General features: G+C 39.5%; 2 protein-coding genes and 1 pseudogene across 2 annotated transcripts; all 3 read right to left on the bottom strand.

Annotated features, from left to right (window-relative positions):
- Positions 1 to 312: 312 nt before the first annotated feature.
- LOC118818497 (extracellular calcium-sensing receptor-like) lies at positions 313 to 3,629 on the bottom strand. Its single transcript, XM_036585752.1, has 6 exons — positions 3,415 to 3,629; positions 2,994 to 3,285; positions 2,057 to 2,848; positions 1,677 to 1,901; positions 1,441 to 1,564; positions 313 to 1,220 (listed from the first exon to the last, which is right to left on the bottom strand). The coding sequence occupies exons 1-6, from the start codon at positions 3,627 to 3,629 to the stop codon at positions 313 to 315; spliced, it is 2,556 nt and encodes an 851-aa protein (XP_036441645.1).
- Positions 3,630 to 4,462: 833 nt separating this feature from the next.
- On the bottom strand, positions 4,463 to 12,246 carry LOC118818496 (annotated as a pseudogene).
- A 3,563-nt stretch (positions 12,247 to 15,809) lies between these two features.
- LOC118818495 (extracellular calcium-sensing receptor-like) lies at positions 15,810 to 19,165 on the bottom strand. The gene is made up of 6 exons (XM_036585751.1): positions 18,951 to 19,165; positions 18,507 to 18,798; positions 17,563 to 18,354; positions 17,197 to 17,421; positions 16,957 to 17,080; positions 15,810 to 16,717 (listed from the first exon to the last, which is right to left on the bottom strand). The coding sequence occupies exons 1-6, from the start codon at positions 19,163 to 19,165 to the stop codon at positions 15,810 to 15,812; spliced, it is 2,556 nt and encodes an 851-aa protein (XP_036441644.1).
- Between the last annotated feature and the right edge of the window lie 8,093 nt (positions 19,166 to 27,258).

Genomic DNA, 27,258 nt, shown 5'->3' with positions numbered 1-27,258 from the left:
TGAATTTAGAAGCCACTTGTAGGTTCGCTGCTTATCGTGAATTGCAAATTAAATGGCTATATTTGTGTTGTGGACATTGTGACCACTGGTTCCTAAGAATATCATTTTAAAAATGTTCTCAGTAAGATTCTCAAAAATGTTCAAATCAAACCAGAATTATAGATGTTGTTTACATCTTAAAGATTGAATTATGCACAAATATTTAAAAAGTTTCTCTCTTTAAGGCAGTATATTTTAAAATGTTAACATGTTCAATTTAAAGTTGCAACACTCATATGCTTCATATGAAGCCATTTTAATATAACATTCAGCTTACTTCATTGGCACTTTTCCCATAATTTGTTTTTTAGTGTTCTGCTCTGGTTTCAGTATAATTACATAACACTTTGGAAGAAAGATACAGAATAACAAACCGAAACTTGAGGCCAAAATAGCAAATATCTCCACAGCTACAGTGAACTTTCCAGGAGAGCTGACATAAGCTGGGATGAATGTGATCCAAACTGCACAGAATATGAGCATGCTGAATGTGATGAACTTAGCTTCATTAAAGTTATCAGGCAGCTTCCGAGCTAAAAAAGCTAAAATAAAACACAAAAGAGCCAAGAGTCCTATATAACCCAGCACAGCCCAGAAACCTACTGCTGAACCTAAATGACATTCTAGAATGATCTTTTCCTTGTAGTGCTTTCGATTTTTGAAGGGGAAAGGAGGGGATGTTGTTAACCAAATGACACAAGTAAGGACCTGTATGAGAGTGAAAGCAAGAACACTGAGTTTCTGCTGTGGAGGCCCAAACCATTTCATGACATTACTGCCTGGAAGTGTAGCTCTGAAGGCCATTAACACCACTATTGTTTTCCCCAGAACACAGGAGATGCAGAGGACGAAGGTGATCCCAAACGCTGTGTGACGCAGCACACAAGACCACTCAGAGGGCCGACCAATGAAAGTAAGTGAGCAGAGAAAACACAGAGCCAGTGAGAAGAGCAGCAAGAAACTCAGCTCTGAATTGTTGGCTTTGACTATTGGGGTATTTTTATGTCTGAAGAATATAATTGCTATTATTATTGTCATAAATGTACCAATAATTGAAACAGCTGTTAGCAGAATTCCCATGGTTTCCTCATACGACAAGAATTCAGTTTCCTTCTTTACACATTTGTCCCTGTGTGGATTTGACCAGTAGTCTTGGTAGCATTGTTCACATTTAACTGCGTCTGTGAAAGAGATAAATAACATAAATAACAAAAAAGTTAGATACACAGAGCAAGTAACTGAAAGAATGTTTTACGTATAGTATTAATGCCATCTTCTGTCAAATCATGGAGAAAAATCTAAACAGTTTAAATTGATATTATAATAAATCCTCTAGAGTATTTTCTAGTTACAACAGTAATACCATCAATACTTTGTTTCAGATTTTGTGAATATTTGTACCTGTCATATTACTGATCTCTCCTTCAGCACATGGTATACAGTCAAAGCAGCAGACTGGCTTTCCTTTCTGCACAGCCTTCCTGGTGCCTGGAGGGCAGCTCTCACTGCACACAGACACCGGCACCTATGATCAAAATAAATCTTTAATAACCTTACAAAAAATATTTTCTACATAATAATACTTGAATAAAGTATTCATGCTTAATTGAGACTGAAGTGACATTCTGTCCCTGTACCTGATTTGTATTTTGTGCCCACACAATAGAGGCCATTTTTACTGCTAATCGATTGTGAGCAGGAAAGGAAGAGTCATAAAGTCCAACAGTGACAAACTCATGGTGATCTTCAATAGTTTGCCAGTTTATCATTTCATATTTAGCCAGAGGGTCACCGTTTTTATCAAAATGAACTTCTTCACCCTCTTTGGTTTTGAAGTGCACCCGTTTGAGATGTTCTAGAAACTGATCAAATTAATCAAAGTTTACAACATCTGAAAGAGTTTAATACTTAAAAGTACTGCATTCTTTCCAATTTTTCAGAATTAGTGTTACACACATGAGGCAAAGCTATGGAACATTCAGTTAAAGATCTGTGCTTAAATAGAATTTTAACTTACAGTGAGAGGATCAGGCTGCTTCTTTGTAGGACATGTTTGCGTGCAACTCAGCAAGTTGTGCAGAGCATGAGCAACAGAATATACACCTTTATACACATTTGTGAAAATGGGCATCAGAGTCATGTCTGTGAATTCATTTTCCATTTCAGACAGTTTCTCTTGGCCTGTACACACTGTTGTATCTTCTGAGTCATTCTGCACTGTGTATTTGCAATTAAACAAAGCCTCCCAGAATTCAGTAAAAATGGCACTGCCTGCAGATTTCAGTGGATTTATATCCAGAATAAAGTCCTTCAGACCCGTCACTGTTGTTTTGGGTATAGCTAGCCCTATGGCTCCTTGCAGTATTTTATGCTTATCCATTCTGGCTACATTTGAGTCAGAGATCCAAGCTTCGGTTCCCACCCACTGGTATCCAGTAATGTTGTGCTCATAAAAGACATTCAGCAAAATCTCCAAGTCCCAGTGAGTTGCAAACGCCACAATCACTCGAGAAGTAGAGCTTTTGATCTGCTGGATTATTCTCAGCACTTTTTCTTGTGAGTAGGTTGTAAAAAATGGAAGTGAATATTCTAAACAAATGCCCAGCTGTTCTGCTGCTTCAGTAAATGCAGCCATCCCACTGTTACCATAATCATCATCTCTTCTTATTGCTCCCACCCAGGTCCAGCCAAACTGTTTAACCATTTCTGCCATTGCTCTGCTCTGGTAGTAATCACTGGGAATAGTGCGCAAAAATGAATGATATTTTCTTTTGTCACTGAGACACTCACAAGTGGAAGAGTGACTGATCTAAAACAGATTCACACAGGTATGTCAGATATCATGTTGTCATCATTTTTATGCCAAATATTAATTTCATTCAACAATAAAGGTAAGATCAGAAATTACTTTACCTAATGGCTATAATATTGATAATAATTGATTACATTCTTACTATGGGAATGCTGAAAGGTCCTACACTCTTTGCAGTAGCCATTGACACCGATGAATATGTCTCGCCAATTATGGCTTGCACCTGGGCTGGCTTTGTGCATTGCTCATGCAGTGTTGAATTCTCATTTGCATTAACAAGTGCCAGAGCTGTTTTAACCCCCATAGCCGTAGAACCGCATGTGTCGTAAATCTTGTAGCCCAGTGAGACACCAGGGAGTAAAGAGGAACTGTTGTTGATCTCTTCTATCGCAAAGATTAAGGACTGTGAGAACTGGAAGCTTCTGAAATCAAGACTGGATTAGGAAAAACAAATATGCACAGACATTTTAAGAATTACGTCTACAAGTTTAATTATAGATGAATAATCTAATTATTTGAAATATTTATTCATTGTATTAAAAATAGTCTGTGTTGCTGCTTACCTCACACATTTCAGTGGTGATGGCTTGACCATATAGGACATGTCTGTGATTTCCCAACTCCTATGAAAGGGAAAAATCCCTCCAATCATGATGTCACCATCCTTAGAAAGTTGTGGGTATACAGGCTCTCCTTGCAGACTACATACAGTCCCATTTATTCTCGAAAAGTTGATGATGACCATTACCACATGCAAGACAGTACAGATAGACTCCATCCACCCATTTAATTACTAAATAGAGGTAATGATTGAGTGTGTTCAAGATCTAATGTTTCAGCTGGTTAGACGGAAAGTGTTTGTAGTATTTATACAGACAGAAATGTGAATCCTCTACGGTAATGTTACACTGCTGGGACACAGTCAAAGGAGGTGTGACTTTCAAAGATGAACAGCACGAATCTAAAAGAATTTGGCCTCTATATGTCTTTTGCTTGTTTTACGTTTGGGATTGTTTTTGGTGCTTTCTGTTTTTCCTTTTGTACAGATGTTTTCTGGATACTCATTATTTTTAAATGTTGATACTTTGAGAATCTCTTTGTAGTTCTATTGATTATTTAATTATACCTATTTGCTTGACCAACATTTTTTCTTTTTTTTTAAATTTCCAAATGTCCAACCAATCCCACTTAAATTAAAATAAATGAATAGGTAAAAAGTAAAATGTCTTGGTCTTTTGTTTTAAACAAATTACAATCAGTTAGGGGTATACAGTGGATGTTAAATTCTAGTTATGATTATACCATAGAACTTGCACTTGCATAACTTCTTTAAGCAGAGTGCTCTATAGGTTTGTTTAGCATTTTTTATTTCTGCACAAATCTGTGTATATTCCATGTGCCAAGAGCCAGTTTCCACCGCAGGGGTCTATGTCACCGAGGGCCTCCCTGCCATCTCCCACTGCCTATATAGCACTGCATCTGTCCTGGGTGGAAGCCACTCTGACTTCAAATGAGGATATTGTCAGTCGGTGGAAGGAGCACTTTGAGGAACTCCATAGTCTGATAAACGTGCCTCCCTCACGAGAGTCAGGGCCAGAGGCTTCTGGCGTGTCAGGCTCCATTTCCCTGATGGAGGTCACTGAGGTAGTTGGGAAGCTCCTCGGTGGCAAGGCACCAGGGGTGGATGAGATTCACCTGGAAAGCCTTAAGGTTCTGGATGTTGTGGGGCTGTCTTGGCTGACATGCCTCCGCAATATTGCATGGGCCTCGGGAACAGTACCCTTGGACTGGCAGACCGGGGTCGTGGTCCCTGTTTTTAAGAAAGGGGACCAGACAGTGTGTGCCAACTACCCGGGTATCACGCTGCTCACTCTGACCAATAATCGAACCTCAAATTGAGGAGGAACAATGCAGATTCCATCCCGGCCGTAGAACAATGGGTCAGTTTTTCACCCTCTCACAGAATGTTAAGGGGCATGAGAGTTTGCCAACCTAGACTACATGTGTTTTGTGGACTTGGAGAAGGCTTATGACCGTGTTCCCCGAGATATCTTATGGGAGGTGCTCCAGGAGTATGGGGTGCCAGTGCTTCTACTTCGGGCCATTCAGAGTTGTGTTCATATGCTCGGCATTAAGTCAGGCTCATTCAGTGTTAGCGTTGGACTCTGCCAAGGTTGTGGCTTGTCTCCACTCTTGTTCATGATATTCATGAACAGGGTGTCAGGATGTAGCTAAGCTCGGGAGGGCATTATGTGTGGAGGCCGGAGGGTGGCGTCTCTGCTATTTGCAGATGATGATTTTCTTTTGGCTGGATCGCATGGATGATTCCAGCACTTACTGAAGCGGTTTGCAGCTGAGTGTGAAACAGTTGGTATGCGGATCAGCACCTCAAAGTCTGAGTCCATGGTCCTAGCCTAAAAGGATGGCATGCCCACCCCAGGTAAGGGGAAAGGACCTGCCCCAGATGGAGGAGTTTAAATATCTTGGGGTCTTGTTCACAAGTGATGGGAAGAGGGGATCATGAGATCGGCTGCAGGCTGGGACAAGTGGCAGTAGTAATGCGGTCACTGCACCAGACTGTAGTGGCATAGAGGGAGTTGAGCCATAAGGCAAAGCTCTCTGTTTACCAGTCAGTCCACATCCCGACCCTCACCTATGGTCATGAGCTGTGGGTAATGACCAAAAGAATGAGATCATGAATACAAGTGGCAGGGTGGTGGGCTACACGCCGCTACTCCTCAGCATTGAGAGGAGCCAGTTGAGGTTGTTCTGGATCTGATCCAGAGACCCTGGATTGAGAATGTGATGATAGGAAAATCATGTAAACTATATTTTTAAAGGAAACTACTAAGAAGACAACATATCAATTGTTGAAACTGAAAATGAGTATTATTATATGCCCATTTTGAATGTGATGCCAACAAAACGTTCCAAAAAAGTTGGGACGGGGACGTGTTTCATCACCTCTTCTTTTACACTCTGTAAGTGTTTGGGAACTGAGGAGACCATTTGCTGTAGTTTTGAAAGTGAAGTGTTTTCCCACTCTTGTTTGATATAGGATTTCAGCTGCTCATCAGTTCAGGGTCTCCTTTATCATATTTTTGAGTTCATAATGTGATAAATATTATTAGTGGTGACAGTTCTGGACTGCAGACAGGCCAGTTTAGCACCTGGACTCTTTTAATACGAAATCATGCTGCTGTAATACATGCAGAATGAGGTTTGTCATTGTCATGCTTAAATAATCAATACCTTCCTTGGAAAAGACGCATCTGGATGTCAGCATATGTTGCCAAAACATGTAAATATCGTTCAGCATTAATGGTGTCTTCACAGATGTGCCTGTCACTCATGCCATGTGCACTAATGCAGCCCTATACCATCATGAATTCTGGCTTTTGAGCTGTGCACTGATAACAAGCTAAGTGGTCTTTAGACGGGACGACACAGTGTCCATAATTTCCAAAAATAATTTCTAAAGTTGATTTGTTGGACCACAGGACACTTTTCCACTTCCCCTCAGTCCATTTTAAATAAGCTTGGGCCCAGAGAAGGTGGCAGCGTTTCTGGATCCTGTTCATGTACGTTTTATTCTTTGCTGATAAGTTAAATGAAGCCAAGTTTATCACATTCAAGTTTTAACTCACATTTGTGGATGCAGCAACGAACTGTTTTCACAAACAGTGGTTTTCAAAAGTGTTCTTGAGCCCATGCAGTGATTTCCCCTGCAGAATCATGTCTGTTTTTAATGCAGTGCTGTCTGAGGGTCCAAAAATCATGGCCAGCAAATACTGTTTTTGGCCTTGTGTCTTGCATACAGAGGTTTCTCTAGATTCTCTGAGTCTTTTAATGTTATTTTGTACCATAGATGGTAAGTGAAAGTTCTTTGCTATTTTATGTTGAGAAACGATGTTTTTGAATTGTTGCACTATTTGTCCAGTCTTTCAGAGTGGTGAGCCCCTCCTCATCTTTACTTCTGATTATTTTTTCATTTGTTTATTTTGTCAAAATCTCTGAGATTGACATTAACATTCAAACGTCACACACACACATTTGTTAAACCACTTATCCTTCTGGGTTGCGGGGGGGGTGGGGGTGGGGTGGGGGGTGCTGGAGCCTATCCCAGCGGTCATTGGGCGGGGGAGGTAGAAAACCCTGGACAGGTCACCAGTACATCACAGACATTCAAAAGTCAAGTAAAAGAACAAAAAAGTTAGATGAAGTCAAGAAAAAGTTTGCAACATATGCATATTCTTCTTAAGTAGCTTTTATTTGCTCTCCATTCTTTAGTACAATTAAAATGTATCCCCTGCTTGTGCTTTATCATAGTGGTGCACCATGTGCCGTCAAGTGCAATCTCATCTACCTGTAACAAGTCTGATCATAGTCTATAATTTAAATCACTGCTGTGTGGGATTTTTCAGGCCTGATAGCCTTGTGGAGGTTATCATAAAACTTAAAATCTTCTCCATTATTGGTAATTTTAGGGCTTACAGGTCTTTCAGATTTTGCACTTTTGCACTTTTTTGTTGTATTGTCTGCATATCAGAGTTTTTTGATGTTTCTTCATGGTGAGAGTATGCTTCCTTGCTTAACTCCGTCATCAATATGATCCAGACTATCTGTTCATTTTCTGTCCTGACTGTGACTTCTTGATCAGTATAGAGATTCATCATTAGAATGACAAGATGCTCTGGTATTCTCATTTTCCTGAGAACATTACATAACTTTATGTGGTCAGTGCAGTCGAAGGCTTTCTTGGCATCCTTCTTGATGCCTTGACATGTTTGATTATCTAGTGATACATCCCCAGTGATATCTCTTATTCATCTGCCTTTCCTGAATCCTGCTTCCATACCTGGCAGTTCTCTTTTGTTGTAAAGCTGTAGTCTGTATTGAATGATCGTAAACATAATTTTTCTGGCGTGTGATGTGAAGTAAATTGTGTGATAGTTTGTACACTCTTTCTTTGTCTCCTTTCTTTGGTATTGGGATGTAAACTGAACTCTTCGAATCTGCCAGCCATTAAACTGTTTTCCAGATTTATTGTCAGAATTTGAACTTTCTGCTAAGGGAGAACCTAAAAAGAGATAATACTCGAGATGGCATAACTCTCTGTCCCTGCTTGCATTGAAAAGGCACCATACCATGAGAAGGATTAATTTTTTAGTAATGTAATAACTATTATCATGTAGTAAAAAATAACTGTTTTTGCTTTTGGTTATAGTTATTAGCTTAATGATATATTATAATTAAATGCTAATTAGCAAAATGCTTCTATGATAATTTATCAACCTTCAGGTAAGTGGAAAAGTGAACATACATTTTTTCCGCGTTTTTTTTCTGGAAAAAAGCGAAAATGAACTTTAATGAAAAATATTTCAGAAGCATAAAGTATACAGATTTTGACAAATAATCTATAGAAATTTAATTCAAACCTATAAACGAACAAAATAGTGTTTTTGGAATTATTAAAAATTTAAAACAAAGCAAAGATAGGACTATGAATATGATGAATAAATATTTGGCATTCTGTACTATTTCTAGGTCACTATTCAATGTAAGCACTTATGACACTTGTTAAGGCCTCTGTTTTTGTTTTTGTTTTGTTTTTTTTTGTAGTCTCATCTCTTCTTTGACTCCATGCTTTTGGTCTTGTGTGTCATTCTTAGAGATCAGATGTGAAATGTGTCATTATAGCAAACTTAAAAATTTACAATTGTTCACAGTGATGAGGTGATAGGAAACAGTCTTCCAAAGCCTTAAATGTGTCTAAAAGCTTCCTCACAGAAAGCTATTGCCTTTAAATGATTTCTAACACATTGTCTGATGTGATGGCTGTATTTGTGCCTGGTTTTTAGAACCATTATAGAGGAAAAACAAACAAACAAACAAACAAAAAAACAGCAGGTTTCTCTTCACATCAAACCATTTTTTTTGCTTTTGTTTACTTTTCGAAGATTGAATTATGAAGATTTTTTTTAATTGTTGGTTTTCCGCATTGAAATAATAGGGAGATACACCATATTAATAGTGAGTGTGCAGCTCACTTAACTGGAACTTTACTCATCATTTGCTTTTTAGTGTTCATTTCTGGTTTCAGTATGATTATGTAACACTTTGGGAGAAAGATACAGAATAACAAACCAAAACTTGAGGCCAAAATAGCAAATATCTCCACAGCTACAGTGAACTTTCCAGGAGAGCTGACATAAGCTGGGATGAATGTGATCCAAACTGCACAGAATATGAGCATGCTGAATGTGATGAACTTGGCCTCATTAAACTTATCGGGCAGCTTCCGAGCCAGAAAAGCTAAAACAAAACACAAAAGAGCCAAAAGTCCTATGTAACCCAGCACAGCCCAGAAACCTATAGCTGAACCTAACTGACATTCTAGAATGATCTTTTCCTTGTAGTGCTGTAGGTTTTTGAAGGGGAAAGGAGGGGATGTTGTTAACCAAATGACACAAGTAAGGACCTGTATGAGAGTGAAAGCAAGAACACTGAGTCTCTGCTGTGGAGGCCCAAACCATTTCATGACATTACTGCCTGGAAGTGTAGCTCTGAAGGCCATTAACACCACTATTGTTTTCCCCAGAACACAGGAGATGCAGAGGACGAAGGTGATCCCAAACGCTGTGTGGCGCAGCACACAGGACCACTCAGAGGGCCGACCAATGAAAGTAAGTGAACAGAGGAAACACAGAGCCAGTGAGAAGAGCAGCAGGAAGCTCAGCTCTGAGTTGTTGGCTTTGACTATTGGGGTATTTTTATGTTTGAAGAATATAATTGCTATTATTATTGTCATAAATGCACCAATAATTGAAACAGCTGTTAGTAAAATTCCCATCGTTTCCTCATACGACAAGAATTCAATTTCCTTCTTTACACATTCATTCCTGTGTTGATTTGACCAGTAGTCTTGGTAGCATTGTTCACATTTAATCGAGTCTGTCAGAGAGAAAAAAATAACATTAATTTCAAAAAAGGTTTAATGTACACTAAAAGTAATTGGGGGAATGCATTACATATAATGTTGCCATTGTCTCCTACTCTCTAAACCATGGAGGAAAACTTCAGCTTAAACTTAATTATCTCAAATATTCCATAATATATTCAAGTTACATTAGTAATACATACAGTACTCTTTTTTTTACATGAATGTTTGTACCTGTCATATTACTGAACTCTCCTTCAGCACATGGTATACAGTCAAAGCAGCAGATGGCTTTCCTTTCTGCACAGCCTTCCTGGTGCCTGGAGGGCAGCTCTCACTGCACACAGACACTGGCACCTATGATCATTTATGAAGTAAATGTTCAGTAATTTACAGTAAAAAAATAGTCATATCTCTTTATATTAAATATGCAGACTTTACTGAGACCAGACTGCAGTTTTATCCTTATACCTGGCTTGTATTTTGTGCCCACACAATAGAGGCCATTTTTACTGCTAATCGATTGTGAGCAGGGTAAGAAGAGTCATAAAGTCCAACAGTGACATACTCATAGTGATCTTCAACAGTTTGCAAATTTATTATTTCATATTTTGCTGCAGGATCACCATTTTTATCAAAATAAACCTCTTCGCCTTCTTTAGTTTTGAAGCGCACCTTTTTGAGATGTTCTAGAAACTGACAGAATAAAATAAAGTTACTACACCTGAAAAAGATTAACACTTCTTAATAAAAGTACAGCATTCTAACTGATTTTTCTGAATTGGTGCTACTCGCATGTGCCAAATCTGTGAAGTTTAAGATCTGCGCTTAAACAGAATTTTAACTTACAGTGAGAGGATCAGGCTGTTTCTTTGTAGGACATGTTTGTGTGCAGCCCAGAAGGCCATGTAGAGTGTGGGCAACAGCATATACTGCTTTATACACATTAGTGAAAATGGGCATTAGAGACAAGTCTGTGAAGGCATTTTCTATTTCAGACAGTTTCTCCTGTCCTGTGCACACTGTTGTATCTTCTGAGCCATTCTGCACTGTAAACTTGCAATTAAACAAAGCCTCCCAGAATTCAGTAAAAATGGCACTGCCTGCAGATTTCAGTGGAATTATATCCAAAATGAAGTCCTTCAGACCCGTCACTGTTGTATTGGGGATAGCTAGCCCTATGGCTCCTTGCAGTATTTTGTGCTTATCCAGTCTGGCTACAGTTGAATCAGTAATCCAACCTTCAGTTCCCACCCACTGATATCCAGTAATGTTGTGCTCATAAAATACATTCAGCAAAATCTCTAGGTCGTTATATGTGACAAATGCCACAATCACTCGAGAAGTAGAGCTTTTGATCTGCTGGATTATTCTCAGCACTTTTTCTTTTGAGTAAGTTCGAAAAAATGAGAAAGAATATTCTAAGCATATTCCCAACTGTTCTGCTGCTTCAGTAAATGCAGCCATCCCACTGTTACCATAATCATCATCTCTTCTTAATGCACCCACCCAAGTCCAGCCAAACTGTTTAACCATCTCTGCCAGTGCTCTGCTCTGGTAGTAATCACTGGGAATAGTGCGCAGAAATGATGGATATTTACTTTTGTCACTGAGACACTCACAGGTGGAATAGTGGCTGATCTAAAACAGATTTGCACAAGTATTGTCAGGTATTATGTTCAGTCATTATTTCTCATGCCATTTTATGCCATATATAATGTGCATTTTACATTAAGCATGTGTTCTGGAATGATATTTTATTAAATATTTTATTATTGATAAAACTGGCAAATTTCCTTACTAAGGGAATGCTGAAAGGTCCGACACTCTTTGCAATGGCCATTGATACTGGTGATTGAGTCTCGCCAATTATGGCTTGCACCTGTGCTGGCTTTGTGCATTGCTCATTCAAGGTTGAGTTCTCGTTCCCATTAACAAGTGCCATAGCCATTCTGACCCCCATAGTCGTTGAAGTGCATGTGTCATAGAGCTTGTAGCCCAGTGAGACTCCAGGGAGTAAAGAGGAACTGTTGTTGATCTCTTCTATTGCAAAGATCAAGGACTGTGAAAACTGGAATGTTCTAAAATCAACACTGGATAAAAAAAAAAGATACACAGACATTTTAAGGATGGCATCTAGAAGCTTATTTACTGCTATATATTCTAATTAATCTAATTTAAAAAATAAGTTATACATTTTCATTCAGTGTTTACATATCTCAGTTTGTCTTGCTACTTACCTTATGCAATCCAGTGGTGATGGTTTGACCATATAGGACATGTCTGTGTTTTCCCAAGTCCTATGAAAGGGGAAAATCCCTCCAACTATAATATCACCACCTTTAGAAAGTTTTGGGTATGCAGGCTCTCCTTGAAGGCTACAGAATGTTCCATTTGTGCTGGAAAAATTAATGATGGCCATTAAGACATGCAAGAGAGTAAAGATAGACTCCATCCTCCTATTTAGCTATAGGTTAGGAGAAATGATGTGTGTGCAAGGTTTGATCTTTAATCTGGTTGGACAGGAACGTGTTTGCAGTATTTATACAGAAAAAATGCAAATTCTCTACGGTAATGTTACACTACTGGGCCACAGTCGAAGGAGGTGTGACTTGCAGATATGAGCAGCAGTAATCTGAGTTAGGCCTCAAAGTCTCTTTTTGCCTCTTTTACCTATGTATTTTTTTTTTGGTGCTTTCTTGTTTCTTTTTGTGCATTAAAAAAAAATAAATAAATCTTTGTTTTTAACTTTAAGCTCCACATTTTTCAATGGTGATACTTTAAAATTGTTGTTTTTTTTTTTTGGTAACATTTATTATTATGTTTTAGCTATTTTCCTGACATGAACAATTTTAATGAAATGTCCAAATGTTCACCCAATCTGTCTTAAAGTAAAATAAATGAATAAGTAAATTACTAAGATGTTTTGCTTTATTAGATAAAACAAATGACAGCCATCTAGGTGTATTCTGTACAAATTACATTTTAGTTATGATTTTGCCATGGAGCTTTCGTTGGCTTTCTCACTTAGCTGCATAAATTCATTAACCAGAGTGCTCAATGTTGGCCATATTTGGCTTTTTTTCCTGTGTACTAACCTTTCATACCAGCTATCTTTCAGCTTGCAAGGCATGTCAAATTATGTCAATTATTTACCATTTTTACAGTATCTTTATTAAACATAAATTAAAAAGTCAAGGGCATTGACTAAAATGTTTGTAAACGTGAGAAACTGGGAAGCCTGATGAGTAGCCATCCTAAAAGCTGGCACTCAAGCAGCTTGCGTAGAAAGCAAAGGAGCTGAACGTGGAGCAAGCACTGGATCAGGTGAGGGAATTGGCATAGGAGCTTCCCAGGGAACCAGCACTGGAAGAGGAAGCTTGTGAAGCCGGTACCAGATCAGTGTGTGGAGCCATCACAAGAGCTGCATAGGAAATCAGCACTGGAGGAGCAGCAGCTTGGGAAGCCGGCACCAGATCAGGATGGAGAGCAGGCACAGGAGCTGCACAGGAAACCTGCACTGAAAGAGCAGCGACTCTGGAAACTAGTATCGAATCAGGATGGGAAACTGGAACAAGAGCTGCCTTTGTAGCACTGGGTGGAGCCTTGAGGGCAGGCATCCACATCCCAGGGCTCTGTGTAGCATTAGGCGGAGCCTTGAAGGCGGGCATCGACAGGCCAGTGCTGTCTGTAGCACTGGACGGAGCCTTGAGGGCAGGCATCGACGTGCCAGTGCTCTTTGTAGCAATGGGCAGAGCCTTGGAACCCTGTGCTGTCTCACAGGCATTCTCTAGAGCTCTGGGCAATGCTGTGGAATCCAGTGCAGGCTTGCTGGTGTTCTTTGAAGCTCTGGACGGTGCTGTGGGACACTCCTCTGCTGTCGGGGACTCTGCATCCACTGTGTCCCCATCGCCCCACTCGGTTACGCAGGGACTGGAGTGGTATCGGTATAGCCCCCCCCCAAAAAATCCCTTAGATAGCCTGGTCCTCTCTCAGCACCAGGCCAAAGGCAGACTGGAAGAGGCTCCTCAAATTCTCTAGTGAGTGAGCCATCTCACTATGTGAGACCCACACGTGCGCCACCCAGTCTAAGGCAGGCCCTCGCAGTAACAGGACCACAAAGGCCACTTTAGCATACTCAGAGTGGAAAGACTCATTGAAGTGGACCAAATAGCAGATGCACTCACTCTTCCACAGTTCTGGCTCCCTCTAGTAAAAGCAGGGGTAAGCTGGTGATGTGGAGAGAGTCTTTATGTTGTTTGGGGGTTTTAAGCGCAGCAGCCTTGCTTAGCAAAGTCTTCTGTAACATGGAGGCTGTAGCAGGTTGCAAATGGGAAGATGATTTATTTGGGGCATTCCAATGATCAGAGTCCATATAACAGGCGGGGGTCAAACACAAGCAGGCAATAGCAAAGGTAGATTCTTATTAACAAAACCAGGAGACAAAGTGAGGGCTTAAAACAGAAAAACAATACAAAAGAAACTGAGTGGAAATCTTAGAGACTTTGCAAACACGGAAGTCAAACAAAAGGGTATATATGAGGCAGTCAACAAGTCCAAGATCACTTGCAGGAGTACAAGTGAGAAGAGCCAGGAAGAGTCCAAGTTGAATCTCCACAGTGGTGGAGACCACATGGCAGCTAATCTTTTCTGCTGAACGTACACTTGTTTAAAATCCTGTCATGTCGAGTGAGCCAGGGCCTGTTCAGGATTGCACGAGAGCTTTAGACAGTTGTATATTTATTTAAAGCAGCAGTCATTAAGATTTTTTGTGTTGCAAAGTAAGGAGGGAACAAACATGCTTTAATCTGGGAACCATTCACAGTAAAATGTGAAATAGTAATCAGTCAGAGATATCAGGTTGGATTTCGCAAGAGTTTTTTTTGGGGGGGTGCATTTTCCTATTTTCTCCCAAATTTGGTCATTTCCAGTTCAGCCCACTATTTAAGTCTCAACTAATCAGACTGTGTGGCTGATGCTAGGAGGGAGGAAGGGTGAAGGCCAGCACAAACTTCACTTGACTCGACTTGAAGCTTCTTCCATGTCATGTGACACCAGCCACCACATTGTTGCGAACTGCTGCTAAGGCAACGCCATTGGATACTTAGCGACTAGTGCTTACCGCCAGTTCTGTAATGTCAACTAACAGAAAGCCTGTGCTGGCTTGCGTCACACTGACTGGGGTACAGGAACGCCATCCTACCCACCTAGAGTCCAGTTTTGCTTTCATGGACTGCTGGCCACTGATGGCTGTAGCATCACCAGGGATCAAATCCGTCAACTCTTGATGATAGAGCACTTAGACCGTTGTACCACTGTTTGGTTTAATATAATACATATAAAATTTATGCATGATTATCATGATTGTAATAATTATATTAAATTAACAAACGATGCAAAGTAGAAGAATATTCACTAGTCATCTCAGAGTTTTGGATCCCAATGAATGTAATCAGAAAGAAGCAAAAGAAAAGAAAAACCTTTAATAAAACATATTTCAAAAGCGTAATATATATATATATATATATATTATATATTTATATTTTTTTTGTCAAAAAAATCTGTGTAATCAGCAAGATGTGAAAATAATTTATTCAAAACGATCTCATGTGAATGTGCCGTTCTTGGTGAACTTGCCAGTTTCCAATTTATTGCTTGATGCCCGAGACGTTACTTTAGTATAAGGATTTGGCCTTCAACACATATAATTTTTAATCCATTCATTGTGAAAAAATACATGCAGGTCATTGTTTTTTTGTTTTTTTTTCAAATTTAGTACTGTTACTTCTTTAAACATTATGTATAAAAATCTTTGGATTACAAATATTGTTTCTATTTTAGACATTGTGATCCTTGGTTCCTAAGATCATTTGACTGTGCAGAAATTATTTTAAATTATTGAAAAGTTCTCGAGTTTTCCCTTTTAAGATAATTTGTTTTAAAATTTTAACAAATTAAAATTACAGTTACAAGGCTCTTGCGATTTATATAAAGCCATGATAATAGTGAACATGGAGCTCAGTTAACCGGCACTTTTCCCATAATTTGCTTTTTAGTGTTCTTTTCTGGTTTCAGTATGATTATGTAACACTTTGGGAGAAAGATACAGAATAGTAAAGCAAAGCTTGAGGCCAAAATAGCAAATATCTCCACAGCTACAGTGAACTTTCCAGGAGAGCTGACATAAGCTGGGATGAAGGTGATCCAAACTGCACAGAATATGAGCATGCTGAATGTGATGAACTTGGCTTCATTAAAGTTATCAGGCAGCTTCCGAGCCAGAAAAGCTAAAACAAAACACAAAAGAGCCAACAGTCCTATATAACCCAGCACAGCCCAGAAACCTACTGCTGAACCTAACTGACATTCTAGAATGATCTTTTCCTTGTAGTGCTTTAGATTTTTGAAGGGGAAAGGAGGAGATGTTGTTAACCAAAGCACACAAATAAGGACCTGTATGAGAGTGAAAGCAAGAACACTGAGTCTCTGCTGTAGAGGCCCAAACCATTTCATGACATTACTGCCTGGAAGTGTAGCTCTGAAGGCCATTAACACCACTATTGTTTTCCCCAGAACACAGGAGATGCAGAGGACGAAGGTGATCCCAAACGCTGTGTGACGCAGCACACAGGACCACTCAGAGGGCCGACCAATGAAAGTAAGTGAACAGAGGAAACACAGAGCCAGTGAGAAGAGTAATAAGAAACTCAGCTCTGAGTTGTTGGCTTTTACTATTGGAGTATTTTTATGTCTGAAGAATATAATTGCTATTATTATTGTCATAAATGTACCAATAATTGAAACAGCTGTTAGCAGAATTCCCATCGTTTCCTCATATGACAAGAATTCAATTTCCTTCTTTACACATTCATTCCTGTGTTGATTTGACCAGTAGTCTTGGTAGCATTGTTCACATTTAATTGCATCTGTCAGAGAGAAATAAATAACATGAACAACAAAAGAGTTAGATGCAGACAGGAAAGATGGCTGTTTTATTTATGAAGTTGACATTGTCTCCTAAAACATGGTGAAAAACTTTTAGGTTAGACTTAGTTATCACAAATATTGTAGAATATGTTCTAGTTAAAGGAGTAAAAGCCTACAATAGCAACTAATACCAAGAATACTTTGAATAGTTTGATACAGCTTTTGTGATTGTTTGTACCTGTCATATTACTGATCTCTCCTTCAGCACATGGTATACAGTCAAAGCAGCAGATAGGCTTTCCTTTCTGCACAGCCTTCCTGGTTCCTGGAGGGCAGCTCTCACTGCACACAGACACCGGCACCTATCATCAAAATAAATGTAGAGTAACTTTAAAAATATTTGGTTATACATATTATACACACTTTATATAAAGAATGCATGCTTTACTGAGACCAAAGTGCTGTTTTATCCTTGTACCTGATTCGTATTTTGTGCCCACACAATAGAGGCCATTTTTACAGTTAATCGATTTTGAGCAGGGAAAGAAGAGTCATAAAGTCCGACAGTCACAAACTCATGGTGATCTTCAATAGTTTGCCAGTTTATTATTTCGTATTTAGCAACAGGGTCACCATTTTTATCAAAATAAACTTCTTCGCCATCTTTGGTTTTGAAGCGCACCCTTTTGAGATGTTCTAGAAACTGATAGAACAAAGTTTAAATTACCACATTTGAAAGATTATCACAAGTTTTTGGCTGATATTTCTGAATTGGTGCTACATACATGGCAAAGTTATGAAACTTTAAATTGTAAATCTGTGTTTAAACAGACTTTTAACTTACAGTGAGAGGATCAGGCTGCTTCTTTGTAGGACATGTTTTCGTGCACCCGAGAAGGTCATGTAAGGTATGGGCAACAGCATATACTCCTTTGTACACATTACAAAAAATGGGCATCAAAGACAAGTCTGTGAAAGCGTTTTCCGTTTCAGACAGTTTCTCCTGTCCTGTGCACACTGTTGTATCTTCTGAGTCATTCTGCACTGTGTATTTGCAATTAAACAAAGCCTCCCAGAATTCAGTAAAAATGGCGCCGCCAGCAGACTGAAGTGGCATTATATCTAGAATGAATTCCTTCAGACCTGTTACCTTTGTTTGGGCTAAAGCTACCCCTATGGCTCCTTGCAGTATTTTGTGCTTATCCAGTCTGGCTACAGTTGAATCAGTAATCCAACCTTCAGTTCCCACCCACTGATATCCAGTAATATTGTGCTCATGAAATACATTCAGCAAAATCTCAAAGTCCCAAGAAGTGACAAACGCCACAATCACTCGAGAAGTAGAGCTTTTGATCTGCTGAATTATTCTCAGCACTTTTTCTTGTGAGTAGGTTCTAAAGAATGGAAGGGAATATTCTAAGCAAACGCCCAGCTGTTCTGCAGCTTCAGTAAATGCAGCCATCCCATTGTTACCATAGTCATCATCTCTTCTTATTGCACCCACCCATGTCCAGCCAAACTGCTTGACCATCTCTGCCATTGCTCTGCTTTGGTAGAAATCACTGGGAACAGTGCGCAAAAATGAGGGATATTTCCTTTTGTCACTGAGACACTCACAGGTGGCATCATGACTAATCTAAAAACAGATTCATACAGGTATGTCAGATTTTATATTTAGTCATATTTTTTATGCCAGATATTAACAGGATTTAACATTGAAAGCTAAGGCCAAGTTTCTTTTTACCTTGTGGTTTTCATATTGATTAAAAAAACTGTTTAAATACTTACTAAGGGAATGCTGAAAGGTCCTATGCTCTGTGCGATAGCCATTGATACTGACGAGTATGTCTCACCAATTATGGCTTGCACCTGGGCTGGCTTTGTGCAGAGCTCATCCAATATTGAGTTCTCATTTCCATTAACAAGTGCCATAGCCATTCTGACCCCCATAGCCGTGGAACTACATGTGTCATGCATCTTGTATCCCAGTGAGACACCAGGGAGTAAAGAGGAACTGTTGTTGATCTCTTCTATTGCAAAGATCAAGGACTGTGAAAACTGGATGGTTCTGAAATCAATACTGGATTAGAAAAAGACAGATATACACTCATAATTCAAGTATGACATCTAGAAACTGTATTACTACTATCAAATGTACCTTAAAAGCAATACATATTCATTTAATGTTTGAAAGTCTCACTTTGTCACTCTGTGTTTTTTCTTGTTGCTTACCTCACGCAATTCAGTGGTGATGGTTTGATCATATAAGACATGTCTGTGATTTTCCAAGTCCTATGAAAGGGGAAAATCCCTCCAACTATGATATCACCGTCCTTCGAAAGTTGTGGGTATACCTGCTCTCCTTGCAGGCTACAGAAATTCCCATTTGTTCTAGAAAAATTGATGATGGCCATCACCACATTCAACAGGGTAATGATAGACTCCATCCAACCATTCAACTACTGAGTAGAGATAATGATTGAGTGTGTGCAAGGTTTGATTCATCAACTGGTTGAAGAGGACGGGTTTGTAGTATTTATAGAGATGGAAATGCAAATCCTCTATGGTAATGTTACACTGATTGGGCCACAGTTAAAGGAGGTGTGACTTTTAGATGTGCGCAGCACTTAAAGAATTAGGTTTCAATATTTCTTTTGCCTGTTTTTTACCTTTTTTTTCTTCTTTTGCAGTTTTGTTAAAAAAAGTATTTTTTTCCATTTTATTTAGGTTTCATCATTTTTCTATTTTAATATGTTAAAAATATCTGTATAGTCATGTGTATTGGTATGTAATACCCTTTTCTCTGTCATCAATAATTTCTTTCAGGCATCCAATTGTCCAACCTGTTCCTCTTAAAGGATAATCAATCAATAGGTAAATAACTTAATGTTTTGCTCTGTTGCATGAAACAATTTTCAATCAGTTAAGGTTATGCAACTGAAATTAAATCAGTTATGTTTATGCCAAGGAGCTTGTGCTGGCTTCCTCAGATAGCTGCGCAAGTTAATATATTAGTTATATATTGGACATATTTCGCATTTTTTTTCTTTTCGCAAAAGTTTCTTTACCGACCCTACATTCCAGCTCTTAATGTGATCAGCTTCTTAATACCATCTTACAACTTGCTAAGCTTAAGCTTGAAAAATTGTGTACTTAACAATACAGTAACATACCATACAGCACCCAGTTTTGTGTAGTATGTTCATAGAACATTTGTTAAACAGTCAGGGTCAATGTTGTTGATTGAGAAGTGTTGGAACCTCTTGAAAAAGGTTAAAAACCTTTCGAAAAGGTTAAATGATGTTTATCTCATCACCTCTGTTTATTAGTCCTCACAGACTTTGCTCTGTACGGGTAAAGAAGGTCTGTGTAAAATAAGAAGAAATTGGAAAAACTTTTGTGACTAAATGAGTTACTCCAGGATTTTGTTGTTTTATTGGTATTATGTCTTGAATGTGGCCAAGTAAATGCTTTGGTTATTCCAATTGCATACAGCACCTTTAGCCTTCTGTGCTAACCTTTTTTGCTAAGGGTACACGTGTCAGATCCTGTGCTGTCCAGTGAGCTTGTGCCTGTTCAGGATTGTTTCAGATCTCCAAAATGTTGTATACAGGACAACCACTATATTATATAAAGCAGTACTATATGAAGTTTTTTTTTTGTTTTTTGTTAAAATTGAAAGAAGTAGCTGTAGAAGCTAGATTGGCTGCAGTCAGCACAAAGAAGCATAGAGCTCCCCCTTTGTAATCAAGGCAGCCAGCATCACTTGTTAACCTGCTTACTTAAGTGGAGCTCTCACACTGCTCAGTGCTCTTTCTTGAGTTGACCTACCACGTGCACATATCTCCAGACTAAGCCGGTATTTTCTGTTTTTCCTCTCCCATTGTTCTCGAATTGTCTTTGTGCATTTAGACGCTTTTCTTTTTTGTGTAATTTTGTGCCAGCGTAAGAGATTTTTTATCTCTTCTCTTTTTGTTTTGAATGTAGAGGCCGTTATCAACAGCTCCCTTCCTACATTTACTTTATTTTAAGACTCAGCAGAAGCGCAGTGGGAACTCCTAGGCCTCTCACCGTGGTTCATGCCGCTAGTGGGCCGAGATTTATTTGCCCTTTCTATATACTCTAAGTTACAGATCTTGAGGTTTTGATAGCATTCAGCTTGTCCTTGTGATACTTTGAGTTCTTTCACTAGTTTTCCTGAGTCTTAAGTTGCTCTGCCTTTGGTTCTATTCCTAGTTCTCAGGGGGTGGCTCACCCAGCAAGACTGAGCCAGTTACACAGACCCAGCATTTTAAGACTGCCTTGGCCAACAAAGCGTCATGCATGCAGAAAGTACCCGGGCCTGTCCAGACAGCAGCCTCCCATGGTGATCCACAGTCCTCCGAGGCCCTACATGGACTCGATGTTTCTGTAGTAGACTCGTGTTCGTAATTGTTTAGCATTGCTGCTAATCGTGGTTAGCATGCTAACAGTGTTGGGTATGTGCTTGGTTTTGTGGAAGTGGTGACATTAAATGGCCGTGTTTGTTAAATAAGCAGCTCATTTGTATTGTATTTTCTTGATGTTTTGGTTAATGTAGCGATACAAAACGAGGCTGTGTCATTTAGAAGGTTGAATTTGTGAGTAGCTAGTAGCTTTCCACAATACATTGATAGGTTTTGTATTTTTTCCAGTGTATTGGTTTTGACATAAGCTAGCTATATTGTGTTACAATATAGCTAGCATACTAGTGTCTTCGATATTGGATTAATAGAGTTACAGTGGCTGAAATTGACCCAGAGGAGTTTTTGGAGCAGGAAGTAAACTTTGCACATTTAGTCAGACTCTCAAAGCCTAACTTAATTAAATTAGTACATTCAGTTCCTCCGGAAGCCAAGAAAAGTGAAATGATAAGTGAAGTGTTATTTTGTCTTAGAGTTTCACATATGAAGGTAGAATCAGTTATGCGTAAAGAAGAGTTGCAGGAGGAGGATAGTCGAAAAGAGAGAGATTTGGCAAGAAAAGAGAGGGAATTTGCATTAATCCAAAGGGACGGAGAAGAGGCAGTAGCGTTTGTAAAGTTAGAATTAGAACTAGCTAAGGCCCTGCTCGGGCAAGAGTATCCTGCAGTTTTTCCTTCCTTTGATGTCCAAGAATCCAGTCAGTTTGTCTGAGCCTCTCAAGAAGTGTCAAACTAAATCAGTAGGTTCCTCTTTTCCCCAGTTATATAGTCCTTGTATAAGTCTTCAGTTTAGTGATGTTCTTCTTAAAGAGCAAAAGAGCAAGCCTGTCCTGTCTGACTTTAGAGTGACAGCAGCTTCAGTTGAAGAGAGTAAGGAGATGGCCGAGGGTTATTATCACTAGGATGGTATGCTTATGTGCAAGTGGAGGCCACCTCAGATTGTGTCTTTAGCCTATCATGCACGGTCACAGGGAGCAATAGAAATGTATTGTCAGACTTTGAAGTCTATGATTAAGGCATATTGTATTTAGTTTCCTGTAGATTGGGATTGTGCCATGCCTTTTATTATGTTTGCTGTAAGAGATTCACTGAATGACAGCACAGGTTTTACTCCATTCAAGTTGGTTTTCAGGCTCAATGGGCCCCTCAAGATGGCCAAAGAGAAACTTCTGGGACAGGAGGCAGGGGGCAGTCTTTTTCACTATGTGTGTTGTTTTGAAGAACAATTGACTTCAGTGTGTGTGAACTGACAAGAGAAAATTTGAAAGGGGCACAGAAGCATATGAAGGGCTATTATGATAAAAAAAGCAGTGGACAGAGCCTTTGCAATTGGGGGCAAGGTTTCAATTTTAACCTCTATGTGAAGTGACAGTCTTAGTGTGGCTTTTAGTGGGCCACATACATTCATAAAGAAAGTGAGTGATCATAATTATATGATTAGAACTCCTGATGGTAGGAGAAAATCTAAACTATGTCACATTAATCTGCTTAAACCTTATCACGGCTGTGCAGCAGAGGTACTGGTTACATCTGCATCTCCAGTGTGTAGCGAGATGGTGATGTTGGAACCGGTGGGTGCATGGTTGCTTAACCCTCTTGTCATGGAGAGCCTAAATGGACATCTTTGTCATTCGTCAAAAGAGTTGCAACAGGATATTTTTGATAAGTGATTTTCCTGAGGTGTTTTGAGAAAGGCCTGGTCTTACCACATTAGTAGTGTGTGATGTTGAGGCTGTTGATGTTGTACCTATTAAACAGCACCTTTATTGACTGTCTTCATCCATACTAAGTATAGTTAAACAAGAACTGACATATATGGAAGAGATGGGTGTTGTAGAAGCAGGGCAGAGTGATTGGAGCTCAACCATGGTGTTGGTTTCCAAGCCTGATCATTTACTGCAGTTGTGCATAGATTATTGAAAGGTGAATCAAGTGACCAAGACAGATGCTTTTCCTATTCCTTGGTTAGAGCATTGTATAGATTGTATTGGTAGAGCTCAGTATGTGTCAAAAATGTATCTGCTAAAAGGCTACTGGCAGGTTCCGCTCTCAGATAGGGCAAGAGAAATCTCTGCTTTTGTGACCTCTGATTCTTTATTTGTCTGCAAGGTTCTTCCTTTTGGGATGAAGAATGCACCAGTGACAGAGTTTACATCAGGCTAGACTTGTCAATTTGGAAAAGTGTGAGATCGCTTGAGGTCAGGTCACTTATTTGGGTCACTAGGTTGAGCAAGGGGAGGTAATGCCGAAGTGGGCAAAAATCCAAGCAATTGTAGATCTAACAGTACCAAAATCATACAGGGATTTGATGCGGGTGTTGGGCATGTATGGATTCTACAGGCAGTTTGTTCCTAATTTTGCTGTGGTGTGGGACCTCTGACTAACCTCCTGAAGAAGGGGGCTAAGTTTACCTGATCTAGTGCTTGTGCAAAGGCCTTTGGGCAAATTACAGCAGTGTTAACATGTGAGCCAATGTTGGCTGCACCAGATTTTTATGCCCCATTCAAGTCATATTTAGGAAATTTACTAAAGTTACTGAAGTGAAGTTTTCTCTAGTAATGATTTTGAATATTGTTTGTTATTTGCCATTATGAGACCTGTATTGTGGAAATATTGTGTATATGAAGAAAACAAAGGTGACGATGATTTAAAATAAAAACAAAAGGGAAAAAAATAAAAAGAAAAGGTGTTAGATGAGATAAATGTGATGGTATGGGTTTGGTTTGTTTTATTATTTTTTTGTTGTTTGTTTTTCTTTTTTTTCTTTAGGGGAGAGATGTTAGGAAAAGTTATAAGCTAGGGGTACATACTGACTTTCATGTTGGAACCACACCAACCACCTCATGTATGCCTTTATTAATGGTGATGGGGCTCAGTCGGAAGAAAGGAGACCAACGGCGGGAAGTGGTGGTTTGTTGGAAAGACAAGCAGTGGAACGGCGATGGGTGGACCCGTCTTTCTCTCTCATGCTCTTGTCCCTTCTTGTGGATACTCCTTTTGCCTATATTTTGGATTTTTGTCAGAGTACTCATTCCATTCCAACTAAAAAAACCTGTACGCTATCATAGATATGGCTTGAGCTGGTTGACCACGGGCTCAAGACAAGAGCTGGCCCCAACCCTTTCCAGGTGACTTAGAGACTCTGAGGGTGCAGGTGAGTTGGCCATTGCTGGGGGTTTCCAACTAGATTTAGGCATACACTTTTACTTAGGCTCATGCTACACACTGAATGTAGGGACAGTGTGCTATTGTTACAGTTAGAACTAAAATAGATAAAGTAGACCCTAGACAACTTGCCATGTCTTTTGGCTTTAGTGGTCCTGAGCTTGTAATACCATCCTACTCCTTATAGGTAGGAGATGAACACTGGTGAGTATTTACGGATGATGGCATTGTCCATGATAATGCTCTATTCTATTCAACAACTTGCTTGAGCCTTGAGAACAGCCCATTCAGTTGGTCAGTGCCTGTATTTTCCACCAAGAATAGGACACCCATATGCAGGAGGGCAAAACATCCATTATGGGTGCTTGAGTCACAGGAAGGGAGACCTGTGATGGACCCTGCTCTTTTCACGAGCAGTCAAGCATTTGTCTAGATGCTACCCTCTCTGGTACAATATCAGAGCTTTTTTGACTCTGGGGCAGCTGGTAACTAAGACACTTTGAAGGTGAAAAATTGGGTTCAAATATGGAGCAGATATCACTGCTCTTGACCCAAGCCCCTGACCTACTGCTCATCTTAGTTTTTCCCTGGCTGCAGCGACAGTCTCTGGATTGACTTCCTGACCAGCATGCCCTCTGATCACTAAGAGTACCTGGTGATGCCCTTCAGGTAAGTGAATGGTGCATCTTCCACCTGGCTGATACTCCGTTTATAGAAGGATATTAGACAAGCACATAGCCCAAGGTAGGTGAGTTTTCCAGCAAGTTTTGAACAACCAACCTCTAATTTTTTCCAGCAATTTATTTGAAATAATAGGATAACAGCAGCTCCTAACCACCCTCAGTAAGAAAACTCCTGAAGCCAAGGAGGCATTTGAGGACATCAACACTGTCTGACGTACACTGTTTTTCCAGTTGCCCGAACCCACTGTCCCATTGCTTGTGAAGATGGATGACTCTAAAGTGGGTGCTCTACGATGTCGGCAACCAAGAGCCTCTTGCTGTGAAGCTAACCCCCGAGGAGTGGAGTTTCTAGTCTGCACATATCATTAAAAATTGTCAAATATTTGGGGTGCCAAGTACTTCAACCACTCCCAACCCAGATAGGCTTTATACTTCAACCAGTTTGACCTTGTCCTGTACTGTCACTGATGCCTAGCACACAGATCCTAGCCCTGCAAAGAGACCTCCATTTGGGACGCCCTCCAACAGGATTCTGACAATGGACGAGGTCCCCTAGTTATGCTATATGTCCCCACATCCGTTTGGGCCCAGGCTCTGCAATGAGATACTGCATCCCCGTTCTCAGAACACCCAGGGGTGACCCAGACTCAGGGCTAAATATGCCCACAATACAATGTGGCATTGAATGTCAGTTGGAAAACTTTTCCCATAGGTACCCAGAGACGGAGGCTAATGTTGGGGTTTCCGCAGCTGAGCATTTAGTCTGTCCCTGTCATTATGTTTGGCAGATGTTCTGAACCACTGTTTGGGCTATCTTGGACACTTAGAAATGGACAGCCAACTAGAGAAGGTGACTGAGGCCCATATTCCTCATGGCAAAGTCATTCCGGCTCATCTCAAAGGACTTGTCTCGTATCTCGATACCTGAAAGCTGGCCTCTCGATATGTGGGATGCGTCAAGGTGGTCAGGTGGGTCTTGGGCTGACCTGCCATGTGCACATATCTCCAGGATAAACCAGCCATCTAGGTATTTCTTCTCAAGTTGTCTCTTGGTGTTTTGAAACCTTTTTCATTAAATCACACGCTGTACAAGTGCAAGTATAAAAAAAAAAAAACTCCAGCAGCACTGCTGTGTCTGATCCACTCACATTAACACATCACCACCACGTCAGTGTTATTGCAGTGCTGAGAATGATCCACCACCCAAATAGTACCTGCTCTGTGAGGGTCCATGGGGGTCCTGACCACTGAAGATGACTGATTGATTGATATATATATATATATATATATATATATATATATATATATATATATATATATATATATCACACACACACAGGGTGTCCCAAAAAAATTTACATCATTTCATAGTCTAATAACATAGCCAGTTATCCCTCAAATAATGAGGTTCAGGTTGAAGAATGGTGTTCACTAGAAATGAAAAGGCATTTTGCGTGTTAGAATATGCTCGAACACAGTCAAACAGGAGTGTGCAGCGTGCATTTTTGAGAAAATTCAATAAAAATGCACCAACTGGAAAGCAGATTTGGACATAGCACAGAAAATTCAAAGAGGAAGGCTGTCTGTGCAGGGCAAAGGGATCTGGACGACCACCAGTATCGGAAGATATCGTCAATCAGCTTTGCGAAATCGGTTATAAAATCTACATCCCTCTGAATTTCTTGTTCGAATTGTGATGAATAAATCTTGAATTGTTCAACATGAAGCCTATTTAATTTCATTTGCCTAGGACATGTAGTTACTCTCAGTAACTCTCACTCAGATATTCACATCTCAAATGATGTGAATTTTTTTTGGGAAACCATATATATATATATATATATATATATATATATATATATATATATATATATAAATTGACAGTACCTGAAAAATACTAAGTCAAATTAACTTATATACCTATATAAATTGAAAATGCAGCTCATATGTTCAGTCCATTGAAGATAAAACAATATGGAAGCGTTGATGTCATTGAGGTCAATTATATCAAATGACATGGTGGACAGCAGTTCTTGATTTAAATAGATTAATATTTTAATGAAAATGGCACAATGAATAATCAAAATGGCTAAATGGCTTTTTTAAGTAAATAGGAAGATTCCTCTTTTTAATAATAATATGTTTATTCAGACTAAAACTTTACCATTTACCATTTTGGATGAGAAATGATTATACTGGGGACACCAGAGGGATATTATACTGATGTTGACCCAAAAATCATTTAAAAGGT

Source organism: Colossoma macropomum, unplaced genomic scaffold (assembly GCF_904425465.1).
Source record: "Colossoma macropomum unplaced genomic scaffold, Colossoma_macropomum, whole genome shotgun sequence".
NCBI classification, from domain to species: domain Eukaryota; kingdom Metazoa; phylum Chordata; class Actinopteri; order Characiformes; family Serrasalmidae; genus Colossoma; species Colossoma macropomum.
Note: the sequence above shows the minus strand (reverse complement) of the source record. Positions and strands in the feature narration are given on the sequence as shown.

Coding starts and splice junctions, on each gene's coding strand:
- LOC118818497 (XM_036585752.1), bottom strand. CDS start 3,629: ATGGAGTCTATCTGTACTGTCTTGCATGTGGTAATGGTCATCATCAAC. Junction 3,286..3,414: donor TCACCACTGAAATGTGTGAG/GTAAGCAGCAAC, acceptor TTCCTAATCCAG/TCTTGATTTCAGAAGCTTCC. Junction 1,221..1,440: donor AGAGATCAGTAATATGACAG/GTACAAATATTC, acceptor TCTCTTTCACAG/ACGCAGTTAAATGTGAACAA.
- LOC118818495 (XM_036585751.1), bottom strand. CDS start 19,165: ATGGAGTCTATCATTACCCTGTTGAATGTGGTGATGGCCATCATCAAT. Junction 18,799..18,950: donor TCACCACTGAATTGCGTGAG/GTAAGCAACAAG, acceptor TTTCTAATCCAG/TATTGATTTCAGAACCATCC. Junction 18,355..18,506: donor GACCTTTCAGCATTCCCTTA/GTAAGTATTTAA, acceptor ATCTGTTTTTAG/ATTAGTCATGATGCCACCTG.